Genomic DNA, 13,565 nt, shown 5'->3' on the forward strand with positions numbered 1-13,565 from the left:
TTTCACTGCTAAGCAGAGTGTGGCAGGCACAATCAACAGGGACCAGGTGGCACAGCTATTATCGGGCCTTTTGAGTTGATGGTGAGAAACTGGCAAGCCTCTGAGAAGGACTATTTAGGGCTCAAGGGGTTGACGTCACTTTTGGATAATGAGTTAGGCTTAAAAATGATGACATTGCAATCATACCACTTGAGAGCAAAAAAGAAAGTGCAACTGTTCCTGGACGGCTCTGAGATCATATAAATCACACTGATCTTCATATCACTGAAAAAGGGGCACAAGATAGCATTTCTTAAATCACATTAGGTATGACACACAGATTTGACTTGGCTTACTTTGCTAGGCATAAGAGGCTAAGTATAGAATAAACCTGATAAAAGCGGCATACTGTGGCCATCCATTCAATGCTGGCACTCATACCCACAGAACATTCCCAGGAGGGTCCATCCTGTACAAGTTAGATGACCAACAAGCAAGTCACCAAATTGGATTAAAAGTAAATGTCAGGGGTCGGCCCTGTGGCTTAGCAGTTAAGTGCGTGCACTCTGCTGCTGGCGGCCCGGGGTTGGGATCCTGGGCACGCACCGACGCACTGCTTCTCCGGCCATGCTGAGGCCACGGCCCACATACAGCAACTAGAAGGATGTGCAGCTATAACATACAACTATGTACTGGGGCTTTGGGGGAAAAATAAATAAATAAATAAAAATTAAAAAAAAAACAAGTAAATGTCAGAACAAACTCTCTTCTAGCTTATATGCCTTTATTTTTATTTCCTGTGAAGCATAAACCAGACAGCATCCATAATAAAGGGGTAAAGATACAGCTAAAACTTAATATTGTTCTTCTTTCAAAATGAATACCAATGGTAAGAAGAAAGGCACAGAATTTGATCAAACAGCCGGATCCAGCAGTTTCTTCAGATCAAAATGAAGTAGCTATCCATGATGCCTGTGACTACATAATTTATGTTTAAGTTAGATTGGTTTCTGGAAGCTTCCATAAAAACATGGTCCCCTTTTCCTGCCTACAGCAGTATAATTTAGTTTTTAACGCCATAAGTGAAACCTCTGAAGATCAATATCAAAAAGCACATCATTCAAACATATCTTCTTATTCATATGTTAAAGCATGGGAAACTGGGGTTCTCTTAACATGCCTGGAATTTTGCATATTTTAACACGAGTACCTGAAAGCAGGAGTCTGATTGTTTGATGCACTGAATTCTTTCCAGTTCACAAGTACAAATGGGATTCACAACATAACAGGAATTAAGTAGAGGCTGAGAATGTGCTTATATTTTATGTCAAAAAACAAAAAAGGTGATTTGCCTGGCAATTCAAGGAATCTATAGGTGAACAATTGAGGTAGTAGCTAAGGGCAATTTCTTAAGAACTAGGACCAAAATATGCCAAGTACCCATGCTTTAATAAAGAAATAATAATTAAAATACACAAAAAAGTTTACCTAAAGGCCACCTAAACCGAGTTCTATCTGAGATCTGTGGGTTTTCCTGCCAGATATCACCTACCCCAGGGCAAAATTGCTGTCCTCCTTCCAGTCCATGATGCGGCAGATGAACAGCGTGTTGGCATAATCCTTAGGCCGCGTCACAAAGTCCTGGGGACAGTCCTTGAGAGGCACATAAATTCTAGGCACTCGGTGGTCCGAGGGAGAAAACAATGCATATTTCCTAAACAGTTCACTGTTCTTATCAGCCAAGAGTTTGAGGAAGCCAGTTGCTGCTCGAGAATGTTTTTTCTCCACGATGTAAACCACCTGAAAACACCAAAGATACAGTGAATGCTGTTTATATATAGGACCAAATAACAGTTGAGAGAAGTCAGGAGGATATTATCTGGTCAACTAGCTGATCCAGCAGTTTTTCTAGGTCCAAATGAAGTGCCTCTCACTGATGCTCTGTGACTAAGTAATCTACATTTAAATTGCAACAATTTTATGCATTGAGCACATATATCCAAGGAAAAACTACACAATACATGGATGAATTAGACGAAAGTGCTTTTATAACCAAGACCTCTGTCTTTAGGAGCTATGTAAGACTCCATCAGGGAAGCATGGCTCCACGCATTTGTTCTGCATTACACTCTTCTCACATGAACTATACCGGTATCTCACGTGAACACAGTAGTTTCTTTTTAAAAAATGCTATTAAACATAAATAAATAACTGCTCTTTATTATGCCTTCAAAAGCTGAAATCTTTTAACCCTCTTTCTTTCCAAGATTAAACTCAATCTCTCATTTCACCAGGTGAAGATTCAGGCCACCACACCACTATAAGTACATGCTATGTCCACCAAGAGAGAAGCATTCTTGAAAGTGAATCTTCTCCTTCACCCACCTTGGGAAGTCATTCTTCCTAAACTGTTTCCTTCTGCCACTGTAGACAGTCTGTAGTTTCACCCCTTCATTGGAATTACCTGCCAACATTCTACTTAGGCCCCTGAGCAAAGGTTCAGACTGCTGTTGAGCTGGCAGCTCCTCCTGTTCATGTCTCTGACTCCACATGGGGTTTCAGCCTACCTCCCTAGAACCTCCAAACCAGGGAGCGCACCTCACCTCTCCCCCAGGCTATTGGCTATTACCCCACAGGAAAGTGCCTTGGGGCACCTGTCTTCTCTCTAATCTCAGTCCCACCACTATATGCTCTACTTTCTTCCTAACTCTTCCTTCCTCCTTGGAAAACACCATTCTATTCTGAACAAGCTGCTGTGCCCACTTTCGGCTTGCCTGTCAGAAAGACTCTGTCTGTTCCAGCCCCTCTGGGCAGAGACTGCTCCTTCTCCCATACAGAGCCCCTGAATGATGTGTCCATGTTTTCCTGTGTTGCACTATCACATCTAAACCATTTACTCTTCTAGCGTCATGCATATATCTGCACCCTTTTATGGTTCAGGCTGTCCCCTTCTTGTTACTGTCATCCACTGACCTCCTGGTGACTCTGCGATACCTGGCTTACAGTCTGCCTCTCCCACCTTCATCTAGGCGAATGACTCAGCCAACATCTTCTCCTTACAGTTCTTATATCTCTTCAATGCTGGTGGCCTTCACTTCCATTGGATTTCAGCAACTCATCCTCATAGCCACATCTCAGTATCATCTGGAAGTGGTCCAATCCCGATCACCTCAGACTGACCCATTGTCCAGCTCTCTTCCTCTCCTGTGCCCCTCCACAGGCTTTTTCACCACATCAAGACTACTAGTGCCTTGACTCTTGCTTGTTTTCTCTGTCTGTTAGCTACTTAGCCTTGAATCCTTTCCTACCTCCGAGAGACACCGAGTTCCATCACTTCAATCCTCTTACCTGTGTCGTCAAATGACTCACCCCTCTTGTCCTTCCACTGCACCAACCCTAAAAATCCTCAATTCTGGAGCAATTCAGCCACTGATATTCTCTAACATTAAATGCAAGCTATTGAGTCCACCAGAAAAAAAGAAAATTACAATTATACAAGATGGATACCATTACACACTAACGTTACACAACTGTTAATAGGACCTCAAAACCTCTAAGTTTTTTTTCACCTGGTCCCACTCAACACAATCTATTCTTTAAGCCCCACTCTCTTGATCCTCTCCTTCGGGGACTCCAGTTATTTGAACGTTGAATCTTTTTTATTGTCCCACAACTTCCTGAGGCTCTGTTCATATTTTTCAGTCTATTTTCTCTACATTCAGATTGGGTAAATTCTATTGATCTGTCCTCACGTTAACTAATTCGTTTTTTTTTTGTTTTTTTTTTCCCCCCAAAGCCCCAGTAGATAGTTGTATGTCATAGCTGCACATCCTTCTAGTTGCTGTACGTGGGACTCGGCCTCAGGATGGACGGAGAAGTGGTGCCTTCATGCGCACCCAGGATCCGAACCCGGGCCACCAGCATTGCAGAGCGCGCACTTAACCACCAAGCCACAGGGCCGGCCCACGTTAACTAATTCTATGCTGAGTCATCTCTACTTACTATCAAGCCCCTCCAGCAAGTATTTTATTTCTGTTACTATATTTTTCAGTTCTATAAGTTCCATTTGGTTCTTTTTTTTATAACTTTTATTTCTTTACTGAGGTTTTCTATTTTCTTTTTTGTTTCAAGAGAATTTTTAATTGCTTGTTGAAGCACATTTATGATGGCTGTTGTAAAATCATTGTTAGATAACTGCAACATCTTGGTATTGGCATCATTTAGCTGTCTTTCATCACTCAAGTGGTGATTTTCTATTGTAACCTAGATACAATAGGAGACTCAAGGTCTTATTTAAATCTTTTCTTTTAGAAGGCAGTCACCCTGCCAAGGTTTGGCATGCAGGTCCTGGACTACTTTTGTGGGCTGTAGTTAAAATGACAATTTAATTTGCAGAGCCTTTGCAGTGCTATTTTGATACGTTTGGTTGACATGGTGCCACTGGGATTCCCACTGGTCTCTGCTGGTACTGCCTGAGGGGGTGGAAGGAACTTCCTCAGGCCTGGCCACCTGGTCTCTCTAGCATGGATGAGAAACAAATTCTAATCCATGTCCATGCAGGGACAAAGAAACTTCCCGTTGGTGGATTTTTGTTGTTAGGACCCCTTTTACTGGTGGCTACTCGGCTGCCCAGCGTCTCCGGGTAGGAGAGGAGTATCTCAGGCCCACCAAGATAAGGAAGTTTCCTGGACCACACACCTGTTGTGGTAGGATCTCCCTTGCTAGTACCATCTGCCTGCCAGGTGTCTCTGGGTGGGGAAGGGGAGTCTCAGGTCCACAGGAACAGAGAGGCTTCTGAGGGTAGGCCACTCCTTTGGCAGGATCCCCGGTGTCAGATCCACCCAGATGCTAGTGTCTCTTGGTAGGGGAGAAAAGTCTCAGGGATGGCAGGAAAGCAGGGCCCTTCTCCTGGCCACTTATCATCAGCGGGGCTCCCAGTCAACTCCTCTTGCAGGTGCTGCTGGGATTGCCTGGTGCTGTCAGAGGGCCTTCTGTTAGATACAAGTGAGGAACAAGTCTGCCTGGGCCACCTTGTATTGCTAGGTTGGGATCCAGAAACACTGGGCCTGGGTCCATTTTTGTTGGTGGGGGGGGTTGTAAAGTCCCCTGCTGCTATGTTGTTCCTCTAGTCTTGAAACCCCTAACTAGTTTGCCTTCCTCTTTTCACCTTTCAGAATTATCTTTTGGTTATCTCTTGTTTTTTTCCAGGGTTTATAGTTGTACCTAGTGGGGAGGAGCACTGAGAAACAAGCCTACGCCGTCTTGTCTGAACCAGAAGTCCTTGCTTCTTGTTTTAACATTTGACAGCATAAGAAGTGTATAAAATAGCTTGACATTACTCATGATTCACACGTTAGTTGTCCTAGAAATGACTTTACAATAGCATAAGTTTCGCATATAAGTACTGTTTTGCCTTGTAATTTTAGATTAAATTCATTAAGAAACCCACCCCCCACCCCCAAAATAAAACCAGCAAGAGAGAGGGCACCATTGGGGGGCAGTAGCAAATTACAGAACACAAGTCCCATCTACAGAGGGTTGCCTCTACTCAGCCCTGACTAAAGTCATTTAAAAGAATGTGGCCCAGGGCCGGCCCTGTGGCTTAGCGGTTAAGTGCGCGCGCTCCACTACTGGCGGCCCGGGTTCGGATCCCGGGTGCGCACTGACACACCGCTTCTCCAGCCTTGCTGAGGCCGCATCCCACATACAGCAACTAGAAGGATGTGCAGCTATGACATACAACTATCTACTGGGGCTTTGGGGAAAGAAAAGGAGGAGGATTGGCAATAGATGTTAGCTCAGAGCCGGTCTTCCTCAGCAAAAAGAGGAGGATTAGCACGGATGAGAGCTCAGGGCTGATCTTCCTCACAAAAAAAAAAAAAAAAAAAGAACGTGGCCCAACGTTGCCAGATGTTTTGTTTTATCAAGAGAAGCCAGAAGTCTGATTTTCTTAGGTGAACGCTCTCATTTTTTTTTTAATGTAAGCTGTGAAGTCAAAACTTGTAAATACTGCACAGGTCAAACAAAACACAAGTTTGTGAGCCAGATCCAGCCCACAGGCTTTCCATGCATTATAATCTTCCACACCTAACATGCTGCCTGGTATATGGTTAGTATTCAAAATGCCTATTAAAATAAAGATCTAGATAACTGGATGGGCAAAGGGGGGGGTAACATATATGTAATATAATTTATAAATTCCTCATGTCAATATGGAGGAGATACTCTCCTAACCAGCTTGCTAGACTGAGTGGCAATACTGCAGTCCCACGTTAAACATGCTGATGGATGCCTCTGGTAGAGGAAGCCTCATGCTATTACGCCACTTCATTCTTTGCCCTTGCACCACTTCTTCCACCACGAGCTATTTGTATAGCTAGGGTCAGCTGTGTTTGATCCCATATCTGAATATGCCACTAGCATATATAATTAAAAAATAAAATTGAGGGGCTGGCCCTGTGGCATAGTGGTTAAGTTCACGCGCTCCGCTTCGGCAGCCCGGGGTTCACAGGTTCAGATCCCGGGTGCGGACCAAGGCACCGCTTGTCAAGCCATGCTGTGGTGGCGTCCCATATAAAGTGGAGGAAGATGGGCACAGATGTTAGCCCAGGGCCAGTCTTCCTCAGCAAAAAGAGGAGGATTGGCAATGGATGTTAGCTCAGGGCTAATCTTCCTCACAAAAAATAAACCAAAATAAAATTGAACTATGCAAAACAACAAAAACAGGATGCAAAAGCAATTGTTTTTGTTTCTGTGATAACTAATTAAATACTTTGGATAAAAATTAAAAAGACTTATTAAAAACTTATTTTGGAATTAGCTATGGGCATGACAACAATAAAAAAACACTAGAGCAAAAAACTGCAAAAATCCAGGAGTCTATATTCATGTTGCTTCACCAGTATCTAAATTCTCACTCCACTTTAAATAATCGAAACTGGAAATCACAGATGTCACATTACAAATGTGGTTGAAGCAGAAAGAGATAATACAAAACTTCAATAAACATACCCACACTCATAGAAAAGGCCTTGGCCCTTCATCCAAAGACAGGCCAATGAATACATATGTATACATTTAAAGTTAAAAAAAGATTCACTTTTTATGATTCCCCGCTTCCACTGACTTTTCTGATTAACTAACCAACTATGGTCCTAACTGAATCACATAAGAGACCTTCAACAGGTAGCTCAGGTGACAGCCATTTGGACAAATGGAGAAAATCTGTAGGCAATGACCTTTGCCGATCTTTGCAGTGACTTCTCTGGTAAAGCTCTTGTGTCCTGTGCCATGGAGGTGGTCTCATCTTTTGTAACTGGTGCACCAGCATCCTCTTTTCCTAAATTAAAAAGAGAGAAGAGGAGGAATCAGTTAGATGCATATTATTACGCTTACAGACTCATGGGATTTTTCAGTTCAGAGCTGCAAGGATTCTTGGATACTGTTTATCCCATTTTTACTGTTTACCCCATTTTTACTGTTTATCCTCATTTTACAGAAAAGGAAACCCAGGCCCACGGTGGTTAGGTGACTTGGCTCAGGTCAATCACATCACCAACTTGTAGTAATGCTCACACTCAGCTGGCCACATTTTATGTTTAACATTATTCATATGCTAAGCATCATACAAGCAGAGAGCATCAAACTATGTTGAATTAAACTGAATAGCCTATGTGTCAAAATGCAAAAGAAAACTAGATGTTAAATACTGTCCCAGCTCACAATGAAGAATAGATAGGTTAATTTATGATGCGCATCTGTTGAAATATAACAAAATCAAAATAAACATTAACTTTTAAAAGTACTTTAGTACCAGCCATAACAAACAACATAGTGGAAAATAGATTAAATTTATTAAATAAATAAATAAGCCAACTCTGATTTTCCTCGCTTTTCTTAGTGATATTATATAAAGGGTAAAGTACTTAAAGTCTTTTAATGTTTAATTTCCATTCTCAAAAAACTTATAAAATTCACCCAAGAAACTGAAACATCTCCCTAGTAAAGAGGGAGTTAGGCTCTGTACCAGAAGTATTAAAACCGCTCATGAACAAAGGCAGCAAATTACACACTTCTGGACATTTACTATTCCACGTGTTCATGTTACATTAGATTTCCCCCACAAAATATTCTTATCCAACAATACTAGAGTTTCTGGATTCTAGGGGTCACAACCAATTCATATGGGACCCATTCCAGATAACTAAGAGAGACCTGTACTTATCATCATTTCGACATTACCAAGGCCAAAATAAATAAATAAATCCTTTTCAGGACTGGCTGCCTCTTAGCAAAGGCTCAGCATACAGCCAAATTTTACCATTCTGGGTGTTCTCTGGAAACACTGACATGATCTGACCTACTGGGGCTTAAGAATGATCAACTCTTTGCTTTTTCATCTATGCTGAAATATATCTATCATAGTGTCCACTGAAAGCAGAATTCTGTTTTCCAAAAAGAGAAAACAAACGAAAACTTTCCCACTGTTGATCACCCCGTCCATCAGTAAAAGAGAGACATCATCCACATTCATCTTTTATTTTAGACCATAGTTCAGAATTCCAAAATCATCAGATGCTTCCAGAACAACATCTTTTATACTCTTATGGAGAAAAAAACCACACAAGTTGTTGACTTGTTCCATAACATATCTTGCCAATGTGTTCTGCAGAACAAGGTAATTTAGGAAAGATTAGGAGGCTGAAATTACCATGAACAAGTACACTCTACCTAGACATCCGATATCCTTTGAGTTTTTGGTCTCAGGAGCTGGCAATCAAGACAGGGTAGTGAGGGTTTTTCCATGGCAGCCCAAATCCTGGGCATGCAGTTCTCTGTGATGGTCATCGATAGCTCCATCTTAAAATGATTGTTGCTTTAGATTCCATCCCAACAGCAAACAAGTCTTCTGTTCCAAAAGTTACACCAGGTTGCATCCAAAGAAAGAGGGCAAGCCAGGAAGTGGGCCCAATCATGATTTTCAGATATCACACCTGAGCATGACCTTTTTAGGTTCTGTGTTGTTCATAAGGAAATCCTGGCAGGAACAAGGCTTTGTTCAGACAAAGACGCATTCTGATAAATTAAAACTGAAGTTTATAGCTCTGCAGGTGAGCATCACAGATATGTTCAATGAATGTGAAGAAACACAATGCCAGGTTAGAAGGGTGAAACACTTTAATAGGTTTCCAACAACTACGTCTTGCCACCCTGAATAGTAAAGTTGTCAATTTAATGAGAGAATCTACTGCATTGTTTAATCACAAGATCATTTATTTATTCATTTATTCCATGTGTATTTATTGAGCAATGGGCACTGAAGATTCAGCGGTGAATAAAAGAAATATAGTCCCAGTCCTTATGGAACATATACTTTAATGTGAGAGTGATATTCAATAAATAATCTAAGATGAATACTAGGAAGGAAAGAACAGTTCCAAGGAGGACTAGGAGAGAACACATGATTTAGATTAAGAGGTCAGGGAAAGGCCCTGTGTGGAAGTGACATTTAAGCCGAGACATGAGGATGGTGTGTACAGGAGTGAAGAAGGGGACAAGAGACCCTGTGTGGGGAATGGCACTTGGGAAGGGACGGAGGTAGGAAGTTCTTGGTACAATCAAGGAACAGAAAGAAGACTATGTGGCTCGAGCACAGTGAGCAAGAATGGGTGTGGCAAGAGATGAGAATGAGAGGTAGACAAGAGTCAGGTCAGGTGGGACCGCTTAGGATTTAAGAATCCTGAATTTAAACTTAAATACAATGGGAAGCTGGCTAAGGATTTGTTCAAAAAAGTGACTTTGCCCGAGGTGGAGATAAGAGCAGGCTAAGAAGGGATACAGCCAGCCCTGTGTGGTCTAGTGGTTAAGATTCAGCACTGTCACTGCTACAGCCCAGGTTCGTGTCCTGGTCAGGGAACCCTAACACTCATCTGTTGGATGTCATAGTGTGGCGGCTGCGTGTTGCTGTGATGCTGAAAGCTATGCCACTGGTATTTCAAATACCAGCAGGGTCACCCACAGTGGAGAGGTTTCAGCAGAGCTTCCAGACTAAGACAGACTAGGAAGAAGGACCTGGCCACCCACTTCCAAAAAAACTGGCCATGAAAACTCTATGAACAGCATCAGAGCACTGACTGATATAGTGATGGAAGGTGAGAAGATGGCACAAAAAGACCAGTCAGGGTTCCACTCTGCTGTACAGGTGGCTAGGAGACAAAATCGACTTGAGGGCACTAAACAACAATAAGAGGGGATGTAGGGAGACCAGTTAAGAGCTACTGCAGTAGCCCAGACACGAGAGGATCATGCTATGATGCAGGCATTGGAGATGGAATTAAAAGGATCAATTTAAGACATATTTTGGAGCTGAACTAATAGACTTTGGTGGTAATTAGATATGAGAGTTTAAGGATTATTAGATATGAGAAGTGAAGGGTTATTTCCAGCTTTCCAACATCTACAGCTAGGTTGATGGAGGCATCATTCCTGGCACAGAAAAGACTAGAGGAGGAAATCAAGAGTTCTATTTCAAAGGTGGTTCTATTTAAGAGGCCTGTGAAACCTTCAAGTGACGATGCTGAGTCCGCAGTTCAACATGAAGGTCTGAAACTCAGAAAAAGAGATCTGGGCTGTGGTTTTAAACACAATTTATGTGCTGAGAACTTCCATATTATACTTTCCCGCCCAAGCTGCAGAGAAGAGATTCAAACCCAAATCTGTTCAACTACTAAGTTCATGAAGCTCTTCCACTGCTACATGCTCAAGTAAGAAGTAATGTGCTGTCATTGTTAAGGAAATAAGAAAAATTCACTGAGGAAGTGACTTGGGGTTTGAAGGATGTATAGATGATTTGAAGAGAGAGAAGGAAGTTGAAGGGCATTCCAGGTAAAGGCAAGCATTTGTGCAAAGGCCCAGAGCTGTGAAATGGCCTGACATGGTGAAGGACTAGTAAGAGATTTATTGTAGCTACTAACAGGTTGAGGACCCAAGTGCTGGGCAGGAAGGGACTGGGATGGGAAGAGGAACAAGGCTGGAGGAGAGGTGGGATAGGTCCTATGGCACAGACTGGTTACTGCCCAATTATCTATTCTCTTCTCTCCTAGTAATAAGAACTCCAATGTTTAGCTGGGTATACTAATTAAAAGCCTACATTCCTCAGCCTTCTTGCAACTAAGCATGGCCTGCATGTCCAAGTTTTAGCCAATAAGATTCAGATTGAAGTGTTGTAAGCAACTTCCAAGAAGTGTCCTTAAAGTCTAGAAACTCAGCCTTTCCTCTCTCTTCCTTCTTGCTGGCTAGAATGTGGATGTGATAGCTGGACCTCAAGCACTCATCTTGGTCCTGGAGGCCACAGGATAAGGGTGCTTTCTACTGTGCAGAGCAGCACAACAGAATGACCTGAAGACTACGGAACTATCCTAAGAGCGCTGGCCTGCCTACCTCTGGTCTTCTTTTATGTGAGACAGAAATAAACTTCCTTTTTTTTTTTTTTTTTGTGAGGAAGATTAGCCCTGAGCTAACATCTGTCACCAATCCTCCTCTTTTTGCTGAGGAAGACTGGCCCTGGGCTAACATCCGTGCCCATCTTCCTCCACTTTATACGGGATGACGCCTCAGCATGGCTGGACAAGCGGTGTGTCAGTGCACGCACAAGATCCAAACCCAAGGCCGCTGCAGCAGAGCACACGCACTTAACCGCTACGCCACCAGGCTGGCCCCAGAAATAAACTTCTTTCTTGTCTAAGTCATTGATACTTTAGGATTTAATGCCACTCTCAGCAGAATATACTTGCTAACATATAGGTCTAGATGATGAACTGACAAGCTTGGACACTATCCTAAAAAGCATTATAAAGGCAAGGGACACACACTTTTTAGGGCTGTGAATTTGGTAGCACTCTGGAGTGGAGAGACAATAACAGCAGAGATTTTAGAAAGCCGGGGTTGCAGTCTAGGTGAGACACAATCAGAATCTGAATTACAAGAGTGGCAGTGAGAGTGAACAGAGGCAAGATTTGAGAGATATTTCTGAGAAGGATGCTGCTAAGTGTGTCTCCACTGCTATGAATGACTTAGTATATGAAAAATGGCCTTAAATTAAATGAGTTTTTGATTGAATATCAGGAAGAATGCCTTGACAGAGCAATAAAACTCCATGATGAAATTACTAGAATAAGGCAGAGGTGTTGGCAGTCCTCAACAAGGGTAAAGGTTACGTGTCCTCATAGCCCTCAGTTTTGCCATACCAAAGGCAAAGCTGGCCCATGCATTCTGTGATCCCTTCTAGTGCAAAAAATTCTAGAAACTGGTCACTACCAAAATCTCCATCTAAAAGAGAGAATTTTCGGGCCGGCCCCGTGGCTTAGCGGTTGGGTGCGCGCGCTCCGCTGCTGGTGGCCCGGGTTTGGATCCCGGGCGTGCGCCGACGCACCGCTTCTCCGGCCATGCTGAGGCTGCGTCCCACGTGCAGCAACTGGAAGGATGTGCAACTATGACATACAGCTATCTACTGGGGCTTTGGGGGGAAAATAAATAAATAAATAAAATTTAAAAAAAAAAAGAGAGAATTTTCTTAAAAAGATACACTTCTAATATAAGTAATTGCTCATTATGTTCCCCAAGAAACACTCTAGGAAGAAAAGTGCAGCGAAATCCTAATCTCATTCTACAGATTATCTGAAACTTCTATTTTAAGCATTTAAAAAGTAAAATGCCATGGTTTGCTGGGGTTGGCATTGCGACTTACATATATCAAATGCAAACCCAACACCTTATTTTGGTAATAAAAATTATTCTGATTTGACCTTCTCATACATAAACAATAGACTGACAAGTCTATGATTCTTAATACTTTACAAACACATCAAAAGGTTTTCAGATAACTAGACTGTGATGCTAAGTGGGGGCAATGTGAAGAAAAAAGCAAGGAATTGGGCAAAAAGGTGTTTCAAACTATCCAATTAAAAGAATGACAAATCCAAGCTTTTTCTATCTCTGAATATAGGGCCAAAGAAATTTACAATTTCCAACAAGAACTCAATGAAAACTGCAATATATATTTGTAAATGAAAATATTTCCCTTCAGATCTCTCAAAATTAATCAACCAGGAAAACTTATGTTATGGGCCTCTCGCCCCAAAGAAATGTAGAAACGACAACACAAGTCCTCACAGGGGCAAAGTACGTTCATGTTATAACCATTTGCCGTGCTGCAAGTTTGCCAGGCATAGTGAGGGCTGATGATCGTTTTAGGATCCCACACCCAGCTCTTGCCAGGGCCAAGGCTCAGGGGCTCCAGTGAGTTCCCTTCTTTACAAAATCCCCAGCCCAAGTAAGTCTCTCACTCTGAAATGAAGCTAATGAAACTGTACGGTGCCAGAGAGTTTGTTTTTTGTTTGTTTGTTTTGTTTTGTCGCTGCTTGTAACTTTCATAAGGTACAGGCTGACTCTGGCTTCTTGGACTTAAAGGTCAAAGAGGAAAGGCATCACATCTAGCTGGCTCATGAACTTCTGGATACTTTCCAGCAGAGTGGAAAGTATCACACTCGATCCACACCATAACTTTGTACTATGGGTAGAATGAATAT

At 42.3% G+C, this 13,565-nt stretch overlaps 1 protein-coding gene across 5 annotated transcripts in view; it reads right to left on the reverse strand.

The window, feature by feature from the left end:
* DIS3L2 (DIS3 like 3'-5' exoribonuclease 2) overlaps positions 1 to 13,565 on the reverse strand; it is a 337,343-nt gene that overhangs the window by 197,860 nt on the left and 125,918 nt on the right. For all 5 annotated transcript variants that reach the window (XM_004427679.3, XM_087424689.1, XM_087424686.1 and 2 more), the window contains 2 exons: positions 7,218 to 7,318; positions 1,532 to 1,779 (listed from right to left, as the gene is read on the reverse strand). In XM_004427679.3, the coding sequence (XP_004427736.1) occupies positions 1,532 to 1,779; positions 7,218 to 7,318 (349 nt within the window). The remainder of the gene's footprint in view (positions 1 to 1,531; positions 1,780 to 7,217; positions 7,319 to 13,565) is intronic.

This window comes from Ceratotherium simum, chromosome 37 (genome assembly GCF_057802395.1).
Source record: "Ceratotherium simum simum isolate JZ-2026a chromosome 37, ASM5780239v1, whole genome shotgun sequence".
NCBI lineage: Eukaryota > Metazoa > Chordata > Mammalia > Perissodactyla > Rhinocerotidae > Ceratotherium > Ceratotherium simum.